At 44.8% G+C, this 11,897-nt stretch overlaps 1 protein-coding gene across 4 annotated transcripts in view; it reads right to left on the reverse strand.

Moving 5' to 3' along the window:
* The window catches only part of Cramp1 (cramped chromatin regulator homolog 1), a 48,678-nt gene that overhangs the window by 17,371 nt on the left and 19,410 nt on the right, over positions 1-11,897 (reverse strand). For all 4 annotated transcript variants that reach the window (XM_029533001.1, XM_021221616.2, XM_029532999.1 and 1 more), the window contains exons 5-8: positions 10,363-10,446; positions 8,319-8,367; positions 1,518-1,603; positions 977-1,100 (exon numbers count right to left, since the gene is read on the reverse strand). In XM_029533001.1, coding sequence (XP_029388861.1) covers positions 977-1,100; positions 1,518-1,603; positions 8,319-8,367; positions 10,363-10,446 — 343 coding nt within the window. The remainder of the gene's footprint in view (positions 1-976; positions 1,101-1,517; positions 1,604-8,318; positions 8,368-10,362; positions 10,447-11,897) is intronic.

The raw sequence follows: 11,897 nt of genomic DNA on the forward strand, positions 1-11,897 counted from the left end.
GAAATAAAAAAAAGATTATAGAAGGCCACCCTTGGAAGAGTTCTAATGACTGCATGTACCAAATTCACTTGACAGAGAAGTAGGGACCGGAAGGGGGAATCTACAGCTTATTCGGCTCCTATTCCTAAATCTACATCCCATCTGTTGAAATCACTGTAGGTTCACATAAAGCTATAAATAACAGAGAGGTCTAGGAACCCTTTTCAGTGCAAGTGCTCAGCTAGGATGTGAGCTGTGAGCATCGAAAGCATCATCACCCTTCTGTCAGTGCTCTGTTGTCAAGGTTCCAGGGACGTAGCTACCCCTAGCTAGCCCTAAGAAAATAAAATGCACACAGAGAGGAGATGAAGCATGCTATGACACATGCTATAGTACAGATGCATCTCAAAACAATAGGAGATGGCGAATAGGCCAGATTCTTGTGGTCCTCTAACATGAGATGTCCAGAAAAGGCTAGACTGAGAGCAGTTGGGATCGAGACGAGCACTGGAGAGAATGACAGACAACAGCAGCACATGGGTCTATGACATATGCTGGAAGTCGGCTGAGACAGAGGGTTTACAACACAGCCAGCACACTAAGACACTTAACTGCAAACATACAGCACATTCAATGTGGTATGAATTTTGCTTTAGCTTAATAAATGTAAGTGGGAAATGGACCAAAGGTATAGCAGTGCTTTATAAATTAACCAAAAATCTCTGGGGAACCAGTGAGAAAGAAACGTAGGAGCTTTACAGGAAAGAAGATTCTGCAGGCGGTAGCAATCATATTTTTTAAACTTGCCTGGTAGAATTACAATTCAAGGTCTTAAGACCACCCTCCAACTGAGAATATTCTTATGACAGTGTCACCTCTATACCCTGTCCTCATGTGAGGACAAAATCTGTTTCTCTAGAATTCCCTGAGAGAAACCCAGACACCAAAATCTCATGCCCTGCCTGGTATTGAGGTCCTTCCTCATGCTAAATGTCACCTGAGACGTGGGTTCTGGGCCAGGCTCTGTACTCGTGCCCAAGCGTGGTTGTTCCGTGGCTGTAATTCTACTGGGACTTTCAGGGGTAGGCGCACTGGCTTCTGGTCCTCTTCATCACTTAGACCTAAGAAACGGAGACCATGAAAGCCTAGTGCAGACCAACCTCAATGTACAAAACAAAACTCTGCCAGAAAAACACAGGGAAACGAGAACTAGGAGATGAGGCTGCCTTACACCTTGAAAAAAGGAGGACTGAGGAGTCCTAGCAAGGGTCAAACTCAATTTGGTGAACTCTGTACTTGCAAAGGCAGACCCACGAATAGGCCATCAAGGGGCCGTGAGAGCTTCACTCCTGAGGTTATCAACCCACCTGTCAACATGTTGCCATAGCCTCTTACTAGACACATGGATGTCACTTCAAGAACTCTCTACTCACAGGAGGAGATTAAACAGAGTCAGTAACAAAGTACTATATGCTGCCCATCATGGACCAAAACTACCATGGAAGATACAGGATACGCTACCCCTTCCCGATACCTACCGTCTGGATCACAGAGTTTCTTTAGGGCTCGGCACATGGGTGCCTTGATCCGGAGATTTCTCCCTTTATAACGTACTGTGGTGGCTCTGGGAAAAGAAATTGCAAGCAATTCTGAGGACTTTGTGTGAGTGGAAGAGGTGAAGGGTTATCAGGTCTGAAGTGTGGCAAGCACAAAGGTCTGGTGAGTACCGATCCCTACGCTGTCAATCGTGGTCACCCCAGACGTTAAGCATAGGCAGAACCTTTAGAAGTGTGCTACGTTCCTAACCAAGGGACATGTGCTGTTTATGGGAAGCGAGCTGTGCCCACACCATGACTACCGACTGTCATACATAGCTAAGCTCACTGTTGAGAGCTGTCCTGCTCATGCTCAGCCTCTAAGCACTCCTTCTTCATCCTTACAGCCGAAGCTCCAGAGCCTCCACTCTGTGTGCTCCACCTGACCTGCCTACCCACCTTTACGAGACTTCTTCGTGAACTCTTTATGAGCAACTTGTTGCAGCAGTGTAACCCCACCCCTGTAGTCCACACAGAACGGGGCGTAAGCAGTTAGAGTAAGGTGACCTTAGGCCAGCCAAGGTCTGCTTGCTGGAGCTGCGGCTGATTAGCAATTATGTACATTAGAGAAATGCTGTCTGGCTACCTAAACAAAGGTAGAATACTTTCAAAACACCCAGAAAAGGTAGCTGGATTTTAGGTTGATTGAAGAGGTGTGACCTGGCAGCCACGGCTGAGGCACAGCAGTCTGAATCCTAAGTTCCCACTGCTTTGATTCTGAGAAGAATAAATGATGCATTTTGGATCTGGGTTGAAGAAAAGGCTTTGGCTAGCCTGAGGGGGTGGGAGTGAGTCTAAATTTTCTATGTTGAAGCTGTCTATCACTTTATACCTCTCTGCTTTAATCCATTTTTGTTGTTGTTTAAGATAGGATCTTACTATGTAGACCAGGGTGACCTCAATTCCAAAGACATCTGCTTGCCTCTGCCTCCTGCTGGCATTTTTTAAAAGCATGGGCCACTATGGCTGGCTTGAACCCTTTTTTTTGGGGGGGGGGGGCTGATCTACCATCAGCTATCAGCTGTGAGCATGTTAGTTATGAGAACAGCTTCTATTCTTACTATTTAATTTCTAAGACGTATACAGGAAAGGTGACGAAAATGATAGCCTATACATGAGGTGATTCTAAAGATGTAGAAGAAATTATATATTCATACTACTACAAATTCCCATTTGTATCTAAATACTTATTCGTGTAAATTTCATAGGAGGGGAAGTTTTAATTGAGAGGAGGGAGCTGGTGATTTTACATGTTTATACTATCTGAAAAAAAAATCTTTCAGAATGTATTTATACTACATCTAATTTAGTAAATTTTAAAATGCTCTAAAATAATGCTGCTTAAATCTGGATCTAAGAATCTGAACTCCAGCTTTGAGCAGAACAAGCACAGGAAAGGCTCTGCTCATACAACAATGCTTGACTAAAGGGCAAGTCAAATGTATACATGCAAAATAGAAGCCACCTGGCTAGAGGGCTACTGCCAGGAGAGAAGAACCGTAACACACACCTCCTAAGAGCAAAGCCACGCCCACTATCCTGAAAAGGACCATGCCTTGAAGTTTAGCATTATGATGTCTCAAAACATTGCACAGTTACAGCTTTCAGCAAGTGCTCATGACAACTCCAACAGTGAAGTGCCATGAGAGGTGGACACAATCATACAACATAGAAAGCTCAGTAACCCACGTTACGGCAGCCGCACTCACTCCATCTACTCATTCTCCTCCTGACATCTATTTAGGGATCCTCATCTCCTTTCCTACCCACCCATACCTAGCTCATGCTGCTCACTCATAACTGTGCCTACTGACTCATCTGCCAGTCACTCCCCCATCTACTACCTACTGGCACATTCGTGTACCATCCACACACCTGCCCATTCATTCATTCATTCATTCATCCATCCATCTATGTGCACATCTACTCATCACTCAGCCAGCCAGTCTTCTACCCACTCAGTTATCTGTTCAACTGTCCTCATGCATTCACCCACTCAAGAACTAACCACCTCTGTATGTATGCAAAACACTAAAGTGCAAAGTTAAGAATAAGAAAGCCTTATTAAAGGGGCAGGAAGAGCCCAGATTGGCTGCCACTCCTTATCAGCAAGCAAACATTCTAGTAACTCAAAACAATTGAAGTGCTTACTCCAGGCAAACAGTGACGAAGTGACACTGCGGGAGACCAGAAAGAATATTCTAAAGAGCAGATAATAAAAAATGGACAAGCCATTTTTTCAACAACTTCCTTCAACAAAAAGCTCAAGGAAATGAGCTTTAAATACAGAGAGAGAGAGAGAGAGAGAGAGAGAGAGAGAGAGAGAGAGAGAGAGAGAGAAGAAGAAGAAGAANGAGAGAGAGAGAGAGAGAGAGAGAGAGAGAGAGAGAGAAGAAGAAGAAGAAGAAGAAGAAGAAGAAGAAGAAGAAGAAGAAGAAGAAGAAGAAGAAGAGAGAAGAGAAGAGAAGAGAAGAGAAGAGAAGAGAAGAGAAGAGAAGAGAAGAGAAGAGAAGAGAAGAGAAGAATGAACCTGACTTAACAACAACCAAACATGTTCAACGTCACTGTTCATCAGGGAAGTACAACTCAAAAACTCAAAACAATTGCATACCAAGTCGGACACCTCTGAAGTCATTGAGAACATGGGAGGGCCTGGGCTAGGTTCTTGTAAAGACAGACACACGTCCATATCTCTTCTTAGGGGATGCCCAGGTAAAGTGAAAACCAATACTCATAGCCAGGCAGTAGTGGTGCACGCCTTTCATCCCTGCACTTGGGAGGCAGAGGTGGGTGGAACCTGAGTCTCCTGTGCACACTTCTCAGAGCAAGAGGCCAACCTCACAGGTTAGTGATGGTTCCAAACAGATGACTGACCAGAGGAAGGCATACAGAGTAGCACTATGGTGACCTACGGCTGGCCACGGGCTAGACATGTTCTACCATCACGTTGTTAAATTCACAGAGCTGTGAATGGTAGAGGCCAATTTAAACAGGCTGTGTACAGGCTGACTCCAACCAGATAATGCTCAGAGGAAATCAGGTCTCTGAAACAGTAAAGGATTGGGGATTTTCAGGGACCAGGAGAAGAGGAGACAGACAGCAGATAGGGGATTTTCAGGACAGAGAAAAGTACTTTGAATAAGACTGCAGTGGTTCACTGTCTAACCTTGTAAACGTCTGACACCAGGGTCCCTAAACTAACAGACAAATTATAACCAAGCATCAGCAGATATATCATAAACCCATGACCCTCCTGCCTCAGATTCCTGGAACTGGGACCTAAGGAACAGGCTACTAGGTTCAATTTGTAACAATGCTGTTTTTGATGTACTAAGAATAAATAAAATCCAAGGCAGGATCTTCCATCTTTTTACACGATTTTTTTTATAAACCTACTAAAACCTGCTCAAAAATTAAAATTAATGCAAAAGCTACTTAAGTCAATAAAAATTATAAATCCCCAAATATCAAACTCATATAACTAAATGCCAAAAAGTAAAAATATGTAAAATATTAAAATACCAAATAAGGGGCTGGAAAGACAGCTTGGTGGTTGAGAGCATTTGTTCTTGCAGAAGACCCAGGTTTGATTCCCAGAACCTACAATGTGATTCACAACAATCTGTAACTAGGGACTATAGTAGTACCCTCTTCAGACCTCTGCAGGCACCAGGGTATACACATGTAAGTATGTAGGCAAGTAAGTAGCTCTTCGCAGGGCATTAGAATGGTTTTCCCAGCAAGGGGAGCTTTCCTGATTTGTTTCCTCTCGCTTCCTAAAATACCTAGAGACCACTTAAGTTCTGTGCACGCCCCAACCCATCAGATTATACCCACACCTAGCCTTTCTGCAGCTGCCCACAGTCAGCGCAGTTGCTCCCTTGGCACCTTCTGTGCCCTCCGCCTACATATCATCACCTAGAAAGCTGTCTCTGTATGTTTAAGGTAGGAACCCTTCCTGTTACTTACCCATAGCTATCACTTCAATGTAATGTTCTACAGATACACACATGCACACAGGCACACACTCATGAGCACTGGAAGAGGGCTATTAAACATCAGGAGAGCCAGATAAGGTACCTATCAAGTAAGAGTGTCTGGAAGATGCCCACCAGTTTCCCCACAAGTATTCTGAATTTCTCGGGGTCTTACTTAGGACACTGGCCTAGCCTCTCCTTGTTACAAGCTACAACCCCTGCTGACAAGCACACCCCCCCACTGACACCCAGAAGTCCTATAGCCATCTATTTCATCTATTCCATGTAGGTGCTGTGGTAGGGCCAGATAAATCTCATCAATAGTGGCCTTGCTTAAAAAAATACAAAAAGTAAAAATCTCCAATTGGGGTGGCTATCTGCCCAAGCAGCCACACAAGGAACACAAGGTCCAGGAGTACTCCTAGGCTCCAGCGCCATCATCATTTCCCATATGATTCTCAAAGAAGCAGGGCCACATGTGTAAGTAGCACCAAAACCTGTGCCTGACTCCGTGCAGTCCAACAGAGGTACACCATCCACCCGCTGTCCACGAGTATCAGGAAACCTCACACTAAGACTTACGCAAGTTCAAGGGAAGATCTGTCTCGGCCAGATCAAATCACCATGGTCCTGCCACTCAAGGGACACTTCTTGCCTACTGATAAAGCCATAACAATGGTGATCACTGCAGCCTTCCCCAGAAAAAGTACTAACATACAACTGCTCAGCCTTATTTAAAAAAAGAAAAGGTAGGTGCAAAAGGAAATGAAGACTGGGCACTGACTTTCAAATGGGGACACAAAGCAAGTCAATCCCACCTAATAAGGCCCCAACAAACACAGATGGTACTCCATTTTCTGATGGCCTCTGACTATATCTGAGACAAGCTATATTCAAGGAATGTAATTGGTATTTAAGGCCACCCAACAGTTTTGGCAGATCACAATGCTCTTCCACAGTGAATCAATCTGATCAGGCCTGGGTTGTTATGAAAATAAAGGTTTATAAATACAGTCCCAGGAAGAACACAGGAAGGGTTCACCTAGCTGAGCCCTAGGTGCTCACTCCAACATGCATAAAGTCATCTAAACACCAAAGTTCAGGCCAACGAGAAAGAAGCAAGAGAACAGTACTAGGTATTTAGGAAGGCTGTATCGCAAAAGATATAAAAACTGTTATGTCCACAGTAGCTAGAAGGGTCTGAATGACAAAGCAGACCAAATGTTCAAGGGTCAGGGAATGGCCTGGGGGATTGAGGGCAAGGAACGATCAAGAGGACACAGCAGCTTTCAACAAGGGCCCTAAACAAAGCAAAACAAAACCATTCGCTATCCTCCACAAAATGCCTAACAGGCAGTGGCAGAAATGGGTCTTGCAGTGTAGCAGAGCAGCATCAACAGCAGCATCATTAGAAGTGTGACACCCCCCCCCCCCCAGGACAGAGGGGAGCCATGATGAGACAGGGGACAGAGGTATAACTAAGCATCCAACCTTTAGCCAAGTGAAGATGCAGAGTGAGACATTCAGCAAGACTGGGGCTTCCAGGCAATGAAGCTGATATCCAAGGTATGGACAAGAAGGCCGAGCTCTACCAGGAAAATGACAGAGGTCTTTGGAGCCACAAGAAAAGGTGCAACAGACAAAGATATTGTTTTGGAGAAGCCCAGAGAGTACCACATGGTGGGTATGGAACTGGAGAGAAGCTCAGGACAACAATATCTTACTGACTTATGTACCAACTCCAGAGACAGGCAGCTCACAAGAGGACTCCTAAGGATTAAAATTCTAACTATGCCATCCACGCCTGCTGATGCAGAGTGGCAGTCCATGAAGAAAACCTAAGGACAAAGCAGGGTGCTGTCTCCACTCTCAACCCTAATGCAGACAGTGTCTTTGAAACAGAAAAGGTCAAAAACAATAGGCTAAAAAGTCCTGGAAGTCAGGGTCAGGTTAAGTGTTAAAAGGCAAGAAAGGATATCTGCAGCAGCTCAGGAGCCAACACATCAAAGTACTAAGGCAAGAGAAAGAGAGCCCTGGCCATCCGTGCACAGGCAAGGGCAGGCACAGGGAACATCTGTGGGAACAAAAACATATGCCAAAGAGGACGGTGAGAAGTCTTAATTCTGTGGTGGGCTGGTTAGAGGCTGAGCAGATGAAACACCCGCCTCATGTCCTTATCAGTCTTTATAACTAGCACTGACACAACCAAGGGTCACCTGAAAGAAACCAGAACTGAAGAACTGCTGAGATCAGACTGGCCAGTGGCTTTATCTGTGAGTACCTCTTCACTGACTGATGTGGGAAGACCCAGCCCACTGTGGGCAGAATCATTCCTTAGCAGGTAGGTTTGGTCCGTATAAAAGAAGTAGCTGAGCAAAAACTAGTGAGCAAGCCAGTAAGCAGCATTCCTACATGGTCTCTGCTTTGGGTTCAGCCCTAACTTAAGGTGTAAGCCAAATCAACACTTTCCTCCCCTGAATGGCTTTTGGTCAAACTGTCTATCGGAGCAACAAAGAGGAAATTACATCACTGCACAGTCTGACGGTGTGAGTTCAATCTGGGAACACTCCAGTAGAAATGACTGCTCAAAGTTTTCCGCTGACCTCTACACAAGCACCACAACTCACATGCCAGTTCTCATACACAACATGCTCAAGATTAAAAGAAAAAATTAAAAAAAAGAAAAGAAAATGAAGGAAACCAGCACTCATTTCAACTTCTGTGGGTCAGTGAATGGATACAAGTATATACTGTAATTTATACTTACCCAACCTGAATGAGTTCATTCAACTTTGTTGCATTCTTGTCATCCATACCTTTAAATGTACAGAAAAATAAATGAGGCCATGGTGTAGTTAGATGCAAACAATCACAAATTCCAATATTATTGCTTCCACACAGACTCTAGAACTTGCTAATTAATGGTCTATAACTTAACGATCCACATCTGCAGTAAAGTTGACCAGTACCTTGCCTCACCCACACAGCCTCTTTCTAACCATTTCCTAAGCATCCAATATGCTCTGCGCTCAGGTAGCTCTTCTTACAGGAATTGTCCCTGACCTTCTTGTACTGCTGAACCACGGCTAAGCTCCCATAGTGCCTGGTGCTGATAACTGCTTCCACCAGGCATCTCACTGGGTCCTGGGCCTTCTTTCCTTGCTGACTGTGAACTCTCAGGTACATAGTTTAAAACCCGGGGCCTGCTAAATGATGGCTCTCGTGCCCTAGTTGTGTGCTCAGCACTGTCCTCAAGGTGTCTGTGCAGGAAAGTAGGAATTAAAAAGCTAACACAAGAACCTAGGCAGTGGCACTGGGATATGAGCTATAAAATTCCTCAACAGTACTGAGGGGCTTGGGAATTAAGGGACCACAATCACTAGTCAGGCAGAGAACCAAGACAAGATTGAATTATAAAAGCAGCCAGGGACATACTATACCTATGAAGGACTTAAAGGACTTTTTAATCATAGATAGTGCAGGACAGAAACTAGAGAAAAGCTGTAAACATGATTAAAGAAAAAGGAAGGAAGGAAGGAAGGAAGGAAGGAAGGAAGGAAGGAAGGAAGGAAAACAGACTTCAGCCTGGTGACATATACTTTAATCTCAGTACTCAGGAGGCAGAGACAGGCAGATCACTGAGTTCAAGGCCAGCATGGTCCTCAAATCAAGTTCCAGGACAGCCAAGACTACACAGAGAAACCCTGTCTCAAAAAATCAAAAAGAATGAAAACAAAATGAAGTTGTCAGATGAACAGTAAGTAAAAGAATTAAATGCAGGTACAACTGCACCAAAGAAAGGAAAGGAAACCCTGCCCCGAAGGGAAGGGCCCAGGTGGAACAGATCTTCAGGAAGGACACTAGCAAGAGCAAATGTAGACATAGGCCTGCAAGAGCAGGCACATCATGGCCTTACACGGCACTAACCAACCTCTCCATCTAAGACCACAAACACATGAAAAAAAAATGTATACAACTCAGTTTAAGCCTTGTGTGATCAGGGAGACTGGAGCTCAGATATGCAGAAGAAATGGGTTGATGAAAAGAGAAGCTAAGGCAGGAACAAGGCCCTACAGTCCTGTGTCTAGCAGGTTGTACAGAGAGGCCAATGGGTGGCATCCAAGTGGAGGAAGTCAAACAAAATCAAACAGGACCTAATGAACCATATCCTGGAAAAAACAAGATGAGAGGGGAGGAAGGGAAGGGCAAATGTCAGAACTCCTGGGTATCATGACTAGCAGGTGCCTGTGCTGGGCCCACTGGCTGAGATGAAGACAAGTAGCCTTGAGCTGTAGTCAGATTAGGGCCAGCCAGAACTGATGCGCCATCATATAGTGGCTCAGATAGGCAGTCATGGCAGCAAAAGGCAATGCAACCACTTTATACACAGAAGGGTCTGCACAGAGCAGTAGTCCTAGGCAAGGACCTGTCCATTACTTGGGGATGCTCTATAGACTCTGAATGTAGGCTGGAAGTTAGCAGGGTACTGCACCCTTTAATAGCTTTAAAATGACTCAGTACAATCATAACAGGCAGTGTGTACTCCAGGTCACAGGGTTGAGGTCTTAGGGTGCGGTACGAGGATCTACAGTCAAATGGAAGAGAGAAAACAGTGCACCTGTGTGTGAAAGACATAAACAAACACTAGTAAATGGGAGGTCAGGTGAAGACACGGTCATTAGATCTTTTTCAACTTATTTGTTGTCAAAAAAAAAACTGCAAGATAAAAGTTGGATCCCTGCGCACTAAAGATCAGTGGTGACCAGGACATCATTCCACCAGGACGACCCACAGGCAGCAGCAGTACTCACAACCACCAATCTTCTTGCGTAGCTCGCCATAGCAGATGAGACCATAGAGTTCCTGGGACGATTTCTTCAGCCCTCGAGAGAACACTGGAAGAAAAGAGGATGGATGTTAGGCAGGAGGGACAGAGACATGACAGGGTACACACAGTCTGCTTGGACAAGAACTCAGAAGAAGCTGAGACTTATATGTGGATCACAGCACGTTGGGCATGTAGTTACTGATCTTCCTGAGGTTCCCATAGATGTGAAAGCCAGTTGTAAAGGCAGGACAGTGTCAAGGTGCCTGGTTGAGATTACTGCTTCTAGCATAGAAGCAAGTGGCTGGCCCCTGGCTGTATGTGTCCAATGATGAGTCATCAGGACCTTGGGAGAGCCAGAATCACAATATATAAAGGCCCCATCATGTGTGGTGACTGGATAGTCCACCAGGCAGAGAAAGACAAGAGGGAAGTTGGGTGGCCACAGGGAAGCAAAAGAGTACAGTTGGTGTGATCCTGTAATATGAAGCCTCTATTTCTCACCCCTGATGGGACAGAGCTAAAAGAAATGATGCTACCAGGACCCTGAAGGATGTGGGGTCAGGAGGTGCTTCTGCAGAGAAAGGGACAGAAAAGAAACATCGCTTTAATATATGTTTTACAATACTGACCCATGAAAAAAGTCCCAGACTTAGCAGACCCTGAGAAGGAACATGTAACTCTCAAGGCCATGGATACACCTGAGTTTGTACCATCCACAATGCCTGAAGATAGAGCTTGATGAACGAGTCAGACACATTCAATCATCACACTGGACATAACTTGATCCACAAGTCTTTAAATACTAACTCATGAGTCATCTTCTCACTGAGGGAGACTTTTCAAGAGCAGCTGGAGTGGACCCACACAAAACCTTGGAACTTTTAGAACTTACTGTGAACTCCAACAAGATAAGGAAATGTAAAACAATAAAAAAAAAAAAAAAAGAAAAAAAGAAAAAAGAAAAGGAAACGTGCATAACCCGTGCACCTGGAAGGTACAGACTATGTTTCACTATACTATGATGTGGATGGACACAGCCCCAGATCTCAGGGACTGGAGAGGGCTGAGATGCAAACAAGTCAGTGATGGGGCACACAGCAGTGGTGAGAACAATGGAAAAAGAAGGGGTTGACTTCAAGTCTGCAGAAAGATCTTATGCTGATGAGCATATGAATTATGGAAGCTTACAAACAGGTACCCAGAGATCAACTGAGAGATGGTCCCCCAACCCCCAAGCTGTGGCGACTGACAACTGAATCCCAGGGGGCTCTAGAAATAGACAAGAGAGGGAAGGGTGTGTGATCCCACAGAACTCTGTTCCTCCGTAAGGGAATGGGGAGATGAGGCATGGTTTTTTTTTTTAAAACTACAGTATTATGGCATATCATGGCCAAAACAGCATGACCTGGCAAAGAGAACACCGCAAGAAAGGTGAAGATCAGGGGTGCCAAAGGCCACCATGAAGGAACAGGTTGAGGTCAGAAGGAGCAATGTGGCCACAGCTATATGCCAGTGATT

This window comes from Mus pahari, chromosome 21, assembly GCF_900095145.1.
Source record: "Mus pahari chromosome 21, PAHARI_EIJ_v1.1, whole genome shotgun sequence".
Lineage (NCBI taxonomy): Eukaryota > Metazoa > Chordata > Mammalia > Rodentia > Muridae > Mus > Mus pahari.